The sequence below is a fragment of the Cydia strobilella genome, chromosome 22 (genome assembly GCF_947568885.1).
Source record: "Cydia strobilella chromosome 22, ilCydStro3.1, whole genome shotgun sequence".
Classification (NCBI taxonomy): Eukaryota; Metazoa; Arthropoda; class Insecta; order Lepidoptera; family Tortricidae; genus Cydia; species Cydia strobilella.
This window is the reverse complement of record NC_086062.1, coordinates 7,630,198-7,647,467: the sequence shown is the minus strand read 5'-3', so window position 1 is coordinate 7,647,467 and position 17,270 is coordinate 7,630,198. Positions and strand designations below refer to the sequence as shown.

General features: G+C 35.8%; 1 protein-coding gene and 1 non-coding gene across 4 annotated transcripts in view; both read right to left on the bottom strand.

Moving 5' to 3' along the window:
• The window catches only part of LOC134751380 (uncharacterized), a 112,570-nt gene that overhangs the window by 23,174 nt on the left and 72,126 nt on the right, over positions 1 to 17,270 (bottom strand). For all 3 annotated transcript variants that reach the window (XM_063686735.1, XM_063686738.1, XM_063686737.1), the window contains 6 exons: positions 13,872 to 13,968; positions 12,691 to 13,570; positions 12,462 to 12,618; positions 11,892 to 12,024; positions 11,357 to 11,461; positions 10,240 to 10,303 (listed from right to left, as the gene is read on the bottom strand). In XM_063686735.1, coding sequence (XP_063542805.1) covers positions 10,240 to 10,303; positions 11,357 to 11,461; positions 11,892 to 12,024; positions 12,462 to 12,618; positions 12,691 to 13,531 — 1,300 coding nt within the window. In that variant the 5' untranslated portion in view covers positions 13,532 to 13,570; positions 13,872 to 13,968. The remainder of the gene's footprint in view (positions 1 to 10,239; positions 10,304 to 11,356; positions 11,462 to 11,891; positions 12,025 to 12,461; positions 12,619 to 12,690; positions 13,571 to 13,871; positions 13,969 to 17,270) is intronic.
• On the bottom strand, positions 10,444 to 10,515 carry Trnav-gac (transfer RNA valine (anticodon GAC)). The gene has a single exon. It is a non-coding gene; the product is annotated as a tRNA-Val (tRNA).

Genomic DNA, 17,270 nt, shown 5'->3' with positions numbered 1-17,270 from the left:
GACGGCCAGGCTGACAGACCGACAGACAGACAAACGGACAGACGAACAGACAGTGTAGTAAACCCTTCCCCGGGTTCCGTTTTTACCCTTTGGGTAGGTACGGAACCCTTCAGTGGCGGAGGCCGGAAGAACCAGCGTCTTCGCCTTACGCGGCTAAGATTAAAAGATTATCGCAACTAAATAATAAATATAAATATTAAATAAATATTAGGGGACATCTAGCTTACACAGATCAACCTAGCCCCAAACTAAGCAAAGGTTGTACTATGGGTGCTAGGCGACGATATACATACTTATATAGGTATGTAAATACTTACTTATATCCATAGAAAACACCCATGACACAGGAACAAATATATGTTTTCATCACACAAATAAATGCCCTTACCGGGATTCGAACCCACTAGGCCAGACCGGTCGTCAAAATAATTATAAGTGTAACATTACAAGCAAGAAAAATGCTGGGCTTATGCCTTTTTTAGAAACAATCCATTCTGGTTTAACACGCGCGCAAAAAGGTAAAATTAAAGCATCGAAGAATGCTAGTATATGCCTTTTATAACGTAAAACGAAGAAGACGCTCCGGGTCACATAATGCATTATAATTTTATACAAAGATACAAACTGCAACTCTCAAATGAATATGCAAAAGCGTTGAGAGTGTATTGCGATTGAGTTATTGTGATCGTACGTATGTGTGCGTGGCTGATCGCTTACACACGCCAGATAGAGCGTATAAGACAACTGGGGCATTTTACAAAAAGGTGTACTTTGTCGGGAACGTATAACAGCTACCTTAATAACCCGCAGAAATCTGTATTATATACCGTTGAATTTAAAGTTAAGTTATCAAACGTTATCATGCCAAATATTGGCTTATTAGCTTCATCTATAGCGTCACGTAGGTACCCGACACTTTTCTGGAATGTTCCAACTCTAGATACCTACATGCATATCTATTGGTGCTCATATATTTTAGTACGAAAGCGTCCGTATAATTGAGCTACTCGTACAACTGCAAATATTAATTTTGTTTAAGAAGAAACAATGAGTTTTTGTAGTGAGAAATGATGCAGGATGCAATTGAGTAATGCGGCTTATGGAGGTAGTAGTAGACCACAAGTGTTCATATAACATGCTGTCTATGGTGAGGTAATCCATGCCCCTTCGCAAGCGTTTATACGTAGGATAATTTACGTATGTGTGCGTGAGCGCGGTTGTGTGCAAGCAACGCGTACGCATCCAAAGAAATGCATATTTTATGACGTCTGTTCACATTCTGCGCGGTGCCACAAAGAAATTATACGCGCATTAAATCCATGGAGGTGTGTTTTTTTTTTATATATTTTCCCTACACGCTCTTTAGTATATTTATGGAAGAGAAAAGTCGGCGGATCTCCAGGCTTTATTGCGAATTGATAGAACCTTTGAATATTAATAGCTTTTTCCTAGACTGGCTGGCTCTTGTATAAAATAACTTAAGTCTGTCTGCCTGAGGTGTGGAGTCGTTATTAATTACATAGTTTTTTTTTGTTTTATGTTATTATTTATAATACGTAATTACTATGATAGTTAAAAAGCCAAAAGTTGCCTGAAAATAAAGATGTTTCATTTCATTTCATAACTTTGATTACAAATACAAATGAGTCATGAGTTCACACGCATTCGTTTTACAAATCTTGTCGATTAACATCGTCCATTATTTTAAATGCGTTTTGGTAAACGAGTTTCATGGTCGGTACACATTCGTTCAACTGCAAAAATCTTTTATTTTGTTTAAAGTTAGCTATTGTTGGGATAAATTATGATAAGCGATTGATTTCAAATTACGTAATAAATACCAGGTGATAAAAAGGAAATGAGAATTCAACAATAACTAGAAAAAATTAAGGCGGTTCCCTGAGCCAGAAGGCGAAAAACCTCCTTATATGATCATGTTTTTCTAATATTGTCTTCGGTTACCGCGATAGTTACTCTTATTACTATGAAAACGGATTATATATTATCGCGTATATTGAATTTATAATACATCCCGATGTTTCAAACCCTTTACAGCGTTCGTGGTCAACGGGTGACTGAGGAAAATTAAGAGTAATTAAATTAGTCTTGTGTAAATAGAAAATGGAGACATTTTATTAGTAATACAACTAGAAAAAACATTAGTTACATCCTATAGGTACAGAAGTAAAGCTACGTTTTATTATTCGAATGTATATTTTGCTCCTATTCTCATATTTTATTCTGTGACTAAGTATTATTATTATAATCGAATGTTTAAATATTTTTAGTAATAAAGTAACCTTTCGACTCCACACCGCCTCTGTCTCGCCGACAGGATATGCAGCTCTAAGTTAATTAACAAAAGGGCTCGCATCCACAGTTCTACAACACTATATCTATACAACATTATGGAGGCCGATTCTAACGTAACAATTTGTTATAGTTTTGATCTTGTTACGATTCGACCTTGACACGCAGTGCATCTCATGCGCACCGACAAGTGCGAGCAAAATGCCTAATGACACGACTCTATCCTCGTAAGGCCCACTATACAAACTTTTCCTATTTTTAATACTTAATACATTTATTGCACAAAATGGTCGTATATACATAGAATTATAGATCACATTATGTACTCTGTTGGGCGCAGCAAAATATAAGGAGAGAGGCACTTATATAATTATAATTTGGACCTAGTTGAATAAGTAAATTGGGATGAATATCAATTGTTTGAAAATCATGAAACAAAAGAAATTTAAGAAATTTAATGCGACTATTTGGTTCATGAAACGTTCGAATTAGATTGTTACAAATATGTACATAAGGCTATAACGCGAGCACGCAGGGACCAATCTTCATCAGCGATTGTCATAGTCGTATCAAAACAAGCTTAAAACCTTATCAAATTTTAAAATCAGAATCAACCTTTTCTAGCTGGAGGCCCCGTATTAACTAAGTGCCAATGTGTAACAAACCCTTGAAATTTACGATTAAATCGATCCGAGTTTAATTATAGCCGATAGAATAGTTCGCGACACGATTGTACGTCTAATAAGATCGAAGGTATATTAATGCTACTTTATTTTCATTAGTACTTGTTGCTGATCAGGATACCGACTTAAATTAGCAATGGGTGATTAGATTGAGTTGGAAAACTGCCTGCAGTCTAGTCGGTAGTGACTGCCTACGAAGCAAGCCGAAGTTATGCTCTCATTTTAAAATGACACGTGAAAATATAGACCGAGTAGGAGTTTTGTATGCAAAATTTTTAATCGCTCTAATTTCTTCGTATTACAATTTATAGCAACGAAATATAGTACCATTAATCTTATTTGAGTCTCGAGTACTGAAAAAATGTATCCCTTCTAATATGTAAGGGTGCAGTGCAGATTTTGAATTGGTTAACTTTGCGATATCTTCAGGAAAGACAGTAATTAATGAATATTTTTATTTCGTGTAACACAGGACACATATTTTTATTAGTAGAACTTACAAACTAAGGACTTAGTATATACATCGAATTTAAATTTAAAAGCAATCCCTCCAGTGCGATAAGTAGGGACAGTCAACCCTGTCCGCTATCATTCGTAGGATGCTGTTGGGACTGCCACGCACCCGACGCACCAGGGATGCTGCGCGTGCACATGGTAGTATAGAAACAGTCCACGCGCGCCGTCGCGAACATCCCTGATGTGCTACAGAAACGAGGCAGCCCCATCAACACCCAATAAGCATAAAATAATGTGTTCCTTTTGCCTAGCGTACCTACAGCAAGTTAGCAGCTACACATTCACAAATCACAGCACCGCACCACCAGAGGAATAATTGTCAATAAAATCCCAATTTAACCGGCCGTTATTTTCCGTGATATCCTGTGGGGGCCGCAATAGGCGAATCAGGCGGTTTCCCATTTACTGGGCATCTAGGTTCGCGTCCGGTGGGTGCTTATTGCCGTGAGAGCGCGTCGCCTTGCCTCTCGTGTAAGTTTATATGTGTAATAATAATTCGTTATGTAGCTCTTACTAATATTATATTTGGTAATGTAAATGTTAAATTTTGTTTGTGACGATATTTAGATGTTTCGATCACCTAAAAACAACATTACGGATTTTAATATAATTTAACACACAGATAGTCTGGAAAAGGACATAGGGTTATGTTAAATGTTTTTTTATGTCGGAATGATTACCCTAAGAGGGTGTGAAAAATGTGAATAAAATTATTTATTCATGGATTATGATGATATTTTATTGCAATTAAATTAACCATTATTTTTTCTAAAATAGGAGCTGCATAGAGTAAGAACCTCTCTACGCTCACTCTTCATTATTATTTTGCTATCGGTTATTCAACAACATCACTCGAATAACCGTTTTTAGTACTCTAAGTCTCGTAACTGATTTAGTTTTTGATAATAAATACTATAATTAGGTAGGATACTTTACCATGCCCAAAAGTACAGTCACGAATTTCTGTGAAACAATATTTCTTGTAGTTTTATTTTATTATAGTTATTGAGATTAAAATCTGACGAAATCGAGTAAATTATGAATATATTGACCTCAAAATGCTATAAAAACTATATATTTGGCGGAATAAAAGAGGTAATAATAGAATTCAACCAGTTATTAATGCTAAAGCACAAATTAGAAAATCAAACGCTGCCGCCGGCGAACTCACTGCCTAGATATCGTATGACAAATCGATTGTTTGATAAAATCATCGATTATCGACTCGCAACCTCCCACCGGTCCCAACGTTCCCAATGTCCCTGTCCCTTTTACTTTAAACAACTTTATATTCCCATCCTTTTCTATAAATTATTATACCGTGCGCTCCTAAGGCGATGGAGATATAATTTATTAAGAATTAGTTAATTATAGCAATTAAAAACACGGCTTCTTCTATATTTCTGATGTTTATTGTGTTAGGGTATTTATCAATATTACAACGTTTTACACTTACATACAGAACGGTTTATGAATTAGTTTCTAATTCGGTTGTGCTTGTAATCGAATAATTAATCGATTAGGTTGTTGTACTTTTAATTCGATTTTGGAATGATTTCTTTATTACGACTCAATTTGGATTGTACGAAGCAAACAGTAAAACTGGTTGCTGTTGTTTTTTTTTTGTAAAATTAGACAGTACTTACACGGTTGTCATTAAAAGTTAATGTGAGTTAAGTAATTTTGTCCTTATTTTTATGCTAATTTGATTTTGTGTATGGGCATTCCGATAGCAAATTTCTTAAAGTTTCGTTTGATTAATGTAAATGCTTCCAAAAACACTATGTAATAATTTTAGTTTTAATGTATCTTTAATGAAATACATAGTACCTATCTATATACATACTTATAGGAATTAGTATCTCTTCAAAAAAGGAGTGTACAGGTTTTTAACCTTTGGTATGCTTGAGTATATTCAACTTAAACATGAAGTTGAAATCTAGACTAATTAAATAGCAATTTTTTGACAGGAGCATACGAAACGTTAAACTTTAAAGGGTCGGCAACGCGCATGTAATATCTCTGGTGTTGCAGGCGTCCATAGGCTACGGTGACTGCTCACCATCAGGCGGGCTGTATGCTTGTTTGCCACTGACGTGGTATAAAAAAACAGTATCTTAGAGACTGTTACCGAATACCTAGTTTCAAGGTTCACTTTATATAGGTATTTCTCTGTTTTTTTTTTTTTTATATATGCTTCATAATTAATGTAATATTGACATACTCGTACCTGGTCATTTTAAGTTAAATAAGATACAAATTTTTACTTTAGAATACGTGAAATAAGTCTGATTATTACTCGATATCCTCATAATGAAGCTAAAAATTGTCTACCAAATAAAATAAACCGTTACTGATAATGATACTTTCCTATATATAAAAACCCGGGCATGTCGTTCACGGTTCATCGCGGCGTATGTCGAAACGCAAACAGATCATGTAGCCCATTAGCTCCAATTGGGTGAACTAGCTCGATTGAGCAGATTAGTGTTGCTCGCCGAGGTTTCTAAGACTATTAGGGGCCGGGAGGAAACGCCTAAAAATACGGACTACCTGATTTGAGGAAGGACAAATTAAATTAAAGGCCAAAATTATCTTGAAAGATTTGCCCTCTATTCTTACTTGGCGGATGAATTGAAAATTACAAAGATTTCGAGGTTAACTTTCGACAAAATGAATACAAAAGAGTCCAAAGGTTCGACTTTAGTGTCTGAAACTCTGAAGGTTCTTTTCTCCGTCATTTACCAACATTTTGTGAGATAAATTATCTATATACACTCATAGACAAATTTAGAGGAACGTAAAAAAAAGTTTTAATTACTAATTTTGAAATTACTGGTGCTGTAATCCTGTAACTAAACCTTTTTTGCGTTCCTCTAAATTTGTCCATGAGTATAGAAACACGGCACAAGTTTTTGTGGAAGTTTAAAAAAAGAATTTGTTATTTTCGACTTTTGTGTGTTTTAGCTACATCTTACACATGAGAGTAAGACATGCTCGTATACAAAAAGTAAACAAGACCAGCTAAATGAGACTAATGAGACAATTTGAAAATACTCATTACTCTCACCGGGTTCAACGTACAAAACCAATATTTGTGTGGAATCGATAATTATGCGGAAACAACAGAAATGGTTGATCAGGGAATAAATTAGACGGTCGTCACTTTTCACGGCAATGTGTTAAAGAATGTACAGTTTTGTGGAGAACTTAGATCTTATACAGCGAAGAAATTTTGTTGTTTCTTCTACATTATTGTTGTTAACTATCAAACATAATGTATAAACGAATGGACCTGCGGAGTACTGGAGATACTGCGGAGTGCGGAATCCCATCTTAGCGTGAATAAAACGCGTTTTTTAGTTTTAGTTTTTATGCGATACTAACACTAGTAATAAGATTGTAATATTTGCTAACCATTTTTGGACCTTTTAATAGTCTGAAATAAATAATTTTTATTTATTTAAAACCATTTCTTGTAAAACGCCTCGAGTTCGAAAAACAAATGTATGGTTTGGCCCAGGACTGTCACATTTCAAATATAGACAAGAGATAATTATACTGTCTTTGTCTTACGCAAGTACTAGCATCCAAAAGAAAGGGATGAGTATAATTTTCCTGGTTCTTACTGACTGACAACTTATTTGCCAGACTATATTTTATTAAAACCTTGTAAAATTTTGACTTTAAATATCAGTTTGAGTCCTTATTTCAAACACATTGGGTTGTGTATGTAATATTTCATATTTGGAATTATTCTTACAATCTCACCACATAGTATAAAACAAAGTCGCTTTCCGCTGTCTGTCCGTTCGTCTGTCCCTATGTAGGCTTAGATCTTTAAAACTACGCAACGGATTTTGATGCGGTTTTTAGGGTTCCGTACCTCAAAAGGAAAAAACGTTATAGGATCACTCGTGCGTCTGTCTGTCTGTCTGTCTGTCTGTCCGTCTGTCTATCTGTCTGTCACAGCCTATTTTCTCCGAAACTACTTGACCAATTAAGTTGAAATTTGGTACACATATGTAAGTTTGTGACCCAAAGATGGATGTAACGTAAACAAATTAATTTTATACACGGGGCCACTTTTGGGGGGTAAATGAGAAAATTAAAAAATAAAGTTTGTCAAACTATATCGTGTTACATATCAAATGAAAGAGCTCTTTGTGAGAATCTCAAATATATTTTTTGTATAATTTTAAAGTAAATAGTTTAGAAATTATTCAAGAAAATAGGCAAAAAATGACCATTCCCCCTTTATCTCCGAAACTACTGGGTCAAAAATTTTGAAAAAAATACACATAATAGATCTTTACCTACAGATCACCGGAAAACCTATTAGAAATGTGCAGTCAAGCGTGAGTCGGACTTAATTACTTAGTTTTTGATCCGACCCCTACGGGTTTTTTAAAGACATTTCACATAAAAAATACATTGTTTAAATTGTGTAATGTATGGAACCATTGGAACGCGAGTCCGACTCGCACTTGGCCGGTTTTTTTTAAATAGATAGTGATTCAAGAGGAAGGTTTATATATATAATTTGTAAAGGTTTTGTGTAAATAATTTGAACTACCCGTGCGAAGCCGGGGCGGGTCGCTGGTAATAATATAAAACCGGTAATGTCTCGTCATCATTTAAGATAATCGATCGTGTTCAAAAGATTGGTAATATTTAAATCGTGTGTAATTTGAGCGCATATCATTACTGATACAGTTATGCGTCGGTTTAGTACGTTAACTGATAATAAAATCGGCCAAGTGCGAGTCGGACTCGCGCACGAAGGGTTCCGTGCCACGCAAAAAGGGCAAAAAAATTACGTTTGTTGTATGGGAGCCCCACATAAATATTTATTTTATTCTGTTTTAAGTATTTGTTGAGTGGCAACAGATATACATCATCTGTGAAAATTTCAACTGTCTAGCTATCACGGTTCATGAGATACAGCCTGGTGATAGACACGTAGACAGACAGACAGACAGATGGACAGACGGACAGACGGACAGTGTAGTCTTAGTAATAGGATCCCGTTTTTACCCATTGATTACGGAACCCTAAAAACCAGTAAATATGTTTGATTAAACAAGCTTCTAGGCATGGATTTTTAGGGTTGCGTACCCAAAGGGTAAAAAAGGGACCCTATTACTAAGACTCCGCTGTCCGTCTGTCCGTCTGTCTGTCTGTCACCAGGCTGTATCTCATGAACCGTGATAGCTAGACAGTTGAAATTTTCACAGATGATGTATTTCTGTTGCCGCTATAACAACAAATACTAAAAAGTACGGAACCCTCGGTGCGCGAATCCGACTCGCACTTGGCCGGTTTTTTTAAATATAGGAGGCAATCGAGCAGACGATTTGCCTGATGGTAAAAGTAAGCAATATGGACACCTGCAATACCAGAGAGGTTGCAAGTACGATGCCGGCTTTGAAGATGGGAGTACGCTTTTTTCTTAAAGGTTTGTCAAGGTCGTATCGGCATGGATATACAGTTGTGTAGCGTAAAAGTGGCGGTATATTCCCGATTTTTTCGATAATCATTTAGATTCTCGATAACTATTAGTATAGAGTAGATTTCGTTTATCCCCTCAGGACTATTTTTTTAGTTACATTTAAATTTTAAGTAAAATCAATCAATAATTATGTGACCCGTAAAGAGCTTTGCAGGTAATTTTTTCATTTTAAGAAAACTTTTTTCGACATTTTGTAAAACTTTTTCAATTGCGTTTTAGCCACGTTCTGGCTGGTTCGAATTGCAAGGCTGCAGTTCCAGTGACACATAAACACAGTTTCGCCGTTAAAAGACACTAACGAGAAGAAACTGAGAGCACGCGCTAATTCGCTCGCACCTGGACTTAGCGGGTACAGAACTACAGGCGGACACGAGGCGTTACGACATAAATGGAAAATTACATTTTATGGGCAGATTTTTATTTTATTGAGGATTTTTTCGTCAGATTGTGATAAAGTTTGGTAAATAGTAGAGTAAAGTTGCCTATTCTGTACAATATCAGCGCAATTTCACGGTATGTCTTAAAAATGTTCCTCTTACGAAAACGTAGGAAATTTACGTAATTCAACCAAGTTTAGCCGTGACAAAAAAGCGGTTTTTGCATATAAAATTACTAGCTGTTGCCCGCGACTTCGTACGCGTGGATTAACCCTTTTAGGGGATGAATATTTAAAAACGCTTAAATTACTTTTCTTGTATTCTAATAATATGCCTTTATACAAAGAATTAAGTCCCGCACTCAAAGAAATATTTGATCTCCATTCAAACAAATTATAACAAACATATAAAGTATGAATGGATTTATCTCATGAAGCAAAAAAAATGGCTTAACATGAACGATGAGCGTCTTTGGCAGTTTACAAGCAAATATTTTGATAGATCAAGTAAATGTGTGACCATATAATTATCTAACGGTGGTCTAGTTTGATAAATATTTACTAGCATCATCATCTGTTTAAAATCATTTTTTTTATATTGAGGTAATGCAACAATTTGGTGGGAAAATGAAGGCATTGTTGAATTAGATTAATCGTGCCAATTAATGTATTTTATAAATTTCTAATTCTTATGGCATAACTTTAATATTTCCACTGATACCAAGGCATTAATAGTCGATATTTGTGTCAGTGTTTTATACACTGTAAATTTACTAATCAAGTAATCATCATTAAATGTCAGTATTTAATACAATTTTATTGCAATTGAATTTAGCACTTACCGCTCGCTTGCAGTTTTCTTTCTTGTGAATCGTCGGCATCAGTCATTGGTTTTGGATAGAAGCCCTGGAACGAATTATATAATTTTATTGATTTGTCTATTTAATACTATCTATCTAATACTTATCTGTATAAAATTCAAATTTTTCTATAAATTGTACATACAGATGTCAATCACAATGAAAAAATCAACGATGATCAAACTCTGGTCATCGTGGGAATCGAACCCACATCCTTGGATTGTCGGTCCAATGCGTTACCAATTGCGCCAGCTGACCATCCGTCAATCAACGCGAATTTAGTAATTGCAACTGTGACGACGTCACTAGCGACATCTGCATATTAAGATTCATAACCTTGACATTTTTCATTGTGATTGTCATCTGTATATACAATTTATAGATTGTAATAATGTGGTACGTCCTAGGAGGATATAACCAAACGGAGCCGCCACGTCTGTAATTTGCTGTACAAAAAAGTCTGCCAATTTTTGCGGGGGAGGGGAAAGTATACATAACGTCAAAATAGCCATATCAGATAAACGTCAGTCCATACATTGTGTATTGGCGGACTATTTTCTACAGAAGGGAATGCCTTTTAATGGCTACTCCGTTTGGTTATATCCTCCTAGGGTACGTCCCACAATAAAAATAGGAAAAAATATATTAACATTTAAATTGTAATTCTTATTAAACAAAGTAGTCTTCTTCAGTACAAATCTCAGAAAGCACTTAAATGAAAGGTTTTACTTTTATTTTTGTAAATTAGAATAAAATAGAATAGAATAGAATAATATTTATTCAGGCAACACATCATTATTACATTACAGATACATTAACAACAACAAGAAAGAAAAAAACAAAGGTGAAAAATACAAAATTCAAGTTAAATTGTAAGTTACGACCTTATTTACAGAAGTAAAATCCTTGCTCTCATTATTATTGTTGTTGGTAGGTATCTCTTGGCGTTATTCATAAACTTTGTCAAATCTTATAAACCGTTGATAATCGTTTGTCCCTATCCGTCATTTTGACATTTCTGTTTGTTGGAAGGAGACCAAAATTTAACAGAGGTTTGTAAGAGGTTGCTAAGTTTTATGAATAAGGGGGTTATACACACCTGCATCTGCAGATTCGCTAAGTCCTCGAGATTCTTGCGCATGAGTAAGCTCTGCTGTTCGAACTCCGATACGCTGTTGCCGGCGCTAGATGTCGTTGACTGTTCCTGTGCAAATCAATAGACACTGTCAAACTAATAAGTAATAGATAGGTCGGATCAATAAAGGAATATATAATAATAAGCTAGTTCTGACCGCGACTTCATCTGCGTGGATGATAATGATGATTGATAAAACTATCCTGTCCTTCTTCGGGCCTCAAACTCTCTCCATACCACATCGATATCTGTTCAGTGGTTTAAGACAGACAGATAGACAGAGTTACTTGCGTATTATAATATTATAGTAGGGACTAGCTTCCGCTCGCGACATTGCCCGTGTACCGTTTAAAAACTTTCAATCCCATTATGTTTCTCAGGAACGAGACTGATTCATTTACGTAGAAAATATAAATGGTTATCTGATTAAACTCCACGCAACGGACCGACTGTGGTCTGACAATAAATGTTTTCATTTCATTTCATTTCAAAGTTTTACCTGTCCGTCGGTGTCCCTTGACACGCTCAAGTCCAAGGTTTGTTCTCCATCATCAGAACCGCTCCCTTCTTCTTCGGGAGCCCTGCCAAACAGCCGCATTGACTGCTGGTTGATTATTTGAAGCGCTCTTTGTCTGTGAAAGGAATTCTTGTTAGTATCATAGTCAGGAAACTAAATTGAAAAGGTTTTTTATGATGTAGGAGGCAAATGAGCAGACGATCGAATCGCCTGATGGTAAGCAATTACATCGCCAGTGAACACCAGAGGAATTGCAAGTCCGTTGCCGCCATTTAAGATGAGAGTACGCTCTTTTTTTAAAGGTTACAGATTCATGAATAAAAATCTATGAGTATTCAGAAAAGGAATAAAGTGATCCGAAACTACTTTTGCGGGTAAAAATCTAGAGAAGACGATGATTTTTCTACTTCTAGGCCACTTTATTTTATGCAAGTCCACGAGGGAAAGTATTATAGTACCTACCATCCCCTGCTGATTGAATTATTCAGTTAAGCACAGGTGGTTAACATTAACAAACCAATAAAAAGGAAATGAAGTAATGAATGATGATACCTTTGAGCCTCCATGTCATTGTCAGGTGTCTTCGGTGGGGTTATATTAGTCGAGCCTTCATCCTCAGTCGCTGACGAAGACCTTCTACGGATTTTTTCGCCGTCTCCAGAATCGTGCCTTCGTTTCAGACTCAGAGGCAGTTGAGTAAAGGGTTTACCTGAAACATTATTGGTTAATATTTTTTTCACAGGTAAATGGTTTTCGAAGTTAATCGGTTTTAAAGGATTACCTTGGAGTGCTTCCAAAGCTCTGATCTGTCCGCTTATAGCATCAGCTACTTCATTGGAAGACAATCCATAAATTCCTAGCAGTTCCTTCATAGTGTTCATTGCATAGTCCCGTAACATTTTATTAGTAGCGTTTGACCCATCTCCATTCTGCTGGGTTTCACTAACCTCCATTTGTTCTTGGTTCTCTCCTAACCTATCATTTGCATTTATATCTTGACCTTTATTATCATCATCAGATTCCGACTCCCTTCTTCTAGGAGGCGAGTTTGTCTTAATTAACTGAGATATTGCAAAAGGATTTTTGGCACAGAAAGATTTATTTTGTAAATTACTAAAATTTAGGACGGTCCGATCCCTTTGACCGTCTTGGCTTATTTGTAAGCTATCTATATACGAGCGCTGGAACGACTCAATCTTTTTGTCATCGGGTAACCTATTTTGGTAATTTGAATCTATGTTTTCATTGGAGTCGGTGCTTAGTCTCCTACTTAGGTCGACAGCGACTCCTTTGAGAAAATTAAAATTGGTTACTCCTATTTTAGGATAATCATCTTCTGTGTGTTCGGGTGTGGTTCTTTCGTTGCCATTGACGGGGCTTTGGTTGCCATTGGCTCCGTTAGAATCGTCCGAGAAGGTCGTGGCGTTGGGGGCGCATCGCGGTTTGAAGTTCTTTCTCTTGTTTCTTTTTGGCATGTTGTAGTAGGGGGAGGCGTCGATGCTGTGCTCGTCTTGCTGGTCGGCGGTCTCGGGCCAGGGCGCGCCATGGTGAAGGTACAGGGGTTCTTCTACCGGCTGCAGCCTCTCGTGCAACGATTCCTGGTGGGCCGCCATCGCAGTCATCGCAGAGCGTAAACTCTAACGCCTTCAATCGGAAACGACCTGCGAACAAGTCAGTTTGTCCAGTTTGTCATAAACAATCGAATTAAATTGAATACATTTTAGCGGCAATCATAACAGTGATTCATTTCGGTTCGATGTAAATGAAACAATGTGTCCAGTGAACAATAGGTCTTTGTTGACAGTCAGATTAGCTGAATGCTGTGGAATGTTTTGAATTTAAACTTTAACTCTCGGGGATGTTTTTATATGGCTGCCGATTTTTTCATATTAGGGTTGTCGATGTTTTTATACAATTGAAGTGATTCTAGCAAAATTGCAAATGAGTTTAGTAAATAGTTACCTGTGATTTCGCTTCATGGATCACTCATTTCCTGACTAGTTGGCTTCATATATAGTAAAACTAATCAGTCTTCAAGATCAGCCAACAATTGTAACATCTGAAACAAGCAAAATTTTAAATTAAATAGTCTCCTTGATTTGTTAAATTGATCCATTTGAAATAGTTAATGAAGTACAACCGTAGTAACCGACAACAAACAAAATAATTACACGTGTGTTCCAACGAAACCAGAGCATATGTAAAGTTAACTAATTCAAAACAAGGTAAACAGAAATCGAGCAACCTTAGATTGATAGTCAACCCGAAGGCGGACGAAGGCCAAGTCGTATTAATTTTAATAAGTAATTGTACCTCCACGTTACCAATTTCGACATACACTCGTGGCGTTTTTTGCTTCGCTCAATCTCGTTTTCTCGAAAATAGATCTAATACTTTGAATATAATTAATTTTACCGACCAACTTGATCGATGCGTGATACCCCGCTTTTTTAGAATCATTATTCTTAAATTACAGTAGATTACCTACGTCAATTCGTCTAGGTATCTAGTTTTTTGCGAGATATCCGTTTACGCGATTCTTGCGTTTGGCCGGTTTTTTGGTTCGACCATTTCATTATAAAAGTAATTTCGTGTAATGACATAGAACCCGACGTTTGGTCATTAGACATAGCTGTGATTTTGTATAAATAAGATATTAGATACAGTTACAAATTTAAAGTTTCGCTTAAGCGAATTCGTGAGATTAATTTTATGCACAAACTATATAATAATTTTCTGTAATTAGATACTTGTTCGGTAGTTATTATTTTAATATTATATTGGGAGTGTTAATGAACTCTAGTGTAAGATTGTATTAAGTAGACGAAACTTATCCACGTGGAAAGCTTTATTGAAAACTAGTTCCGGAATTGAATGTCGACACATCCATACCAACTAGAGTTCCGTTGGAGTTTTTATATGGTAACACAACTACTTCAAACTCTTCAAAGTAATATTTTATGTACAGTTAGCATTAATAGTACCGTATAGAACGAGGTGCCAAAAGTATCTGCCATACTCTAATAGATGTACAAATGGAAATAAATAAGTAAATAATAGAACAATTTTACACAGATCCACCTAGTCCCACAGTAAGCTCAGTAAGGCTTTCCAAACTTTTCACCGCCAACAAACTGTTTCACAGTTTGGCGAACATTAGATTAAGGTACTTATAATGTTATAATTTTTGTTAAATATTCAAAAAAAAAAAAAAAAACATCAACAAATCTAAAGTAGGTACTGTCTGCCACTTGAAGAGATATATAGTTACATAAATCGGCCATGGAAGGGCCCCTGAACACATTTGCTAGAATGACCTCCAACCGCGGAAAATGGCGAGAAATCGTACGGCAAGCAACGTCTGTGCCTGATGTCAGCAGTTGACCACGACACTGCAAAGAGTACAACGACAAAGAAGAAGAAATAAACACATCCATAACTTAGGAACAAATATTTGTGATAAACACACAAATAAATGCCCTCACCTGGATTCGAACCCGGGACCTTCTGTTTCGTAGGCAGGGTCATTACCGACTTTTTCTGGCTTCCACGGATCTCTAAGAAGGGCGTAAATATGTTATTAATGATATTATCAATTATTATCCGGTTTTGACATTTCGATGAATGATCTAATACAGGGCAGAGCAAAAAAACTCTGATTCATAATATGTAGGCAAATGGAAATAATATATTAAAATATACAATTAGTCCATGTGGATGCCTATTGGGCGTCCGTAGAGATTTCAATTGCTGGTTTCGTAGTAAGTAGACATATCGATATTTTTAGTATTAAGATGCTTAAATACATTTACCTACTATGATTGAATATCGTAGCTAAGCTCATTTAAGGATTTCACACACAACTTTAAATTTCTAGATATATGCAGCAATGGCTACATGACGGTGGTTCAAATCCTGGCTTGTACAGTCGTATAAATATATTTACGGGGTCCCTTTGTTTGCCATAATTATTGAAAGTCATAATGTAATGATTGTCATATTATCGTTAGTCATAATTCTGTAACCGTTAACTTTTCAGGATTTTCCTCAGGTTATCCTATAGATAGGTTAGGTTAGGTTTGTTTTATGGCAATCCTGAAAAGTTACGCGTTTCTGAGAAAAACTAACGATAAAGTGGACAAACAATACATTATGACTTAAAACTATATGGGAAAGAATAGAGACCCTATGTTTATTTTTTTGCACCTTACTCCTTTGTAATAAGGCGAAAAATGTAAACATAGGTATCTTGACGTCGGCTGTACCTACCCAATCACTTTTCGGAAGTAAGTAATATGTAAAGGAAAACCTAATATCATAAAAATCAAACGACAAAATGTCATGCACGTATTTCCGCTCCGCGAATTTATAAAATATTGCATTTGAAATATTTTATTCTTAAATACGCTTTATCCTTCATTTCGACAAGGAAGGTTAATTTGAAACTAACGATACCCAACTTCACATTTGAGGAAAAAACCTAATCCAACATTAACCTAAACCAAATTGACATTTGAGACGTTCGTGGTTACCGATGCGGTCTCAGATTTAGACTTGTTTTTGTTCAGAAAAACGAGGTTTAGGCACTGATTCATTTCCAATTAAAAAAAGAATTAGTATTGACTGACATTAAAACCTTTTAAATTTAATCTGCCATCTAAAGTCATTCTTTCAAAGTCATTCTTAAAAATGTTTCTAACATTTCGTAATTGCTTTCTTTGAAACTATGTCTAAACAATACACTCGTGCCGATCGACACATCGATAATGTATGTGTCACATCACTATTGACATCTCCGAGAAGTTGTCAACATGTCACGTCACTAAGCGTAAATACGTGGAAATTATTTATTCTAAATTTAAAGTCTATGAAAAATAAATCTGAATTTTTTAAATATTGATTGCAATTCATAATATTTAATTTTTACGGTTCCGTAAATCCGTACCCAAAGGGTAAAAACGGGACCCTAATATTACTAAGACTCCGCTGTCTGTCTGTCTGTCCGTCTGTCTCCAGGCTATATCTCATGAACCGTGATAGATAGACAGTTGAAATTTATACAGATGATGTATTTCTGTTGCCGCTATAACAACAAATACTAGAAATAGAATAAAATAAAAAATTTAGTGGGACTTTTGAGTGGTACAACAACCGTGATTTTTTTGCCGTTTCTTTGCCGTAATGGTACGAAACCCTTCGTGCGCGAATCCTTCGGTTTTTGTTCTTATTTACGTTGCGAGTCATAAGTTATATTCAATCAATTCTCATTTTAGTAGTTAACGAAACTAAAGGAAGTAAACTAATTTCTAATATAACTCATTATTAACAATACGCCATTGTAATTTAAAATTGGATCTATTC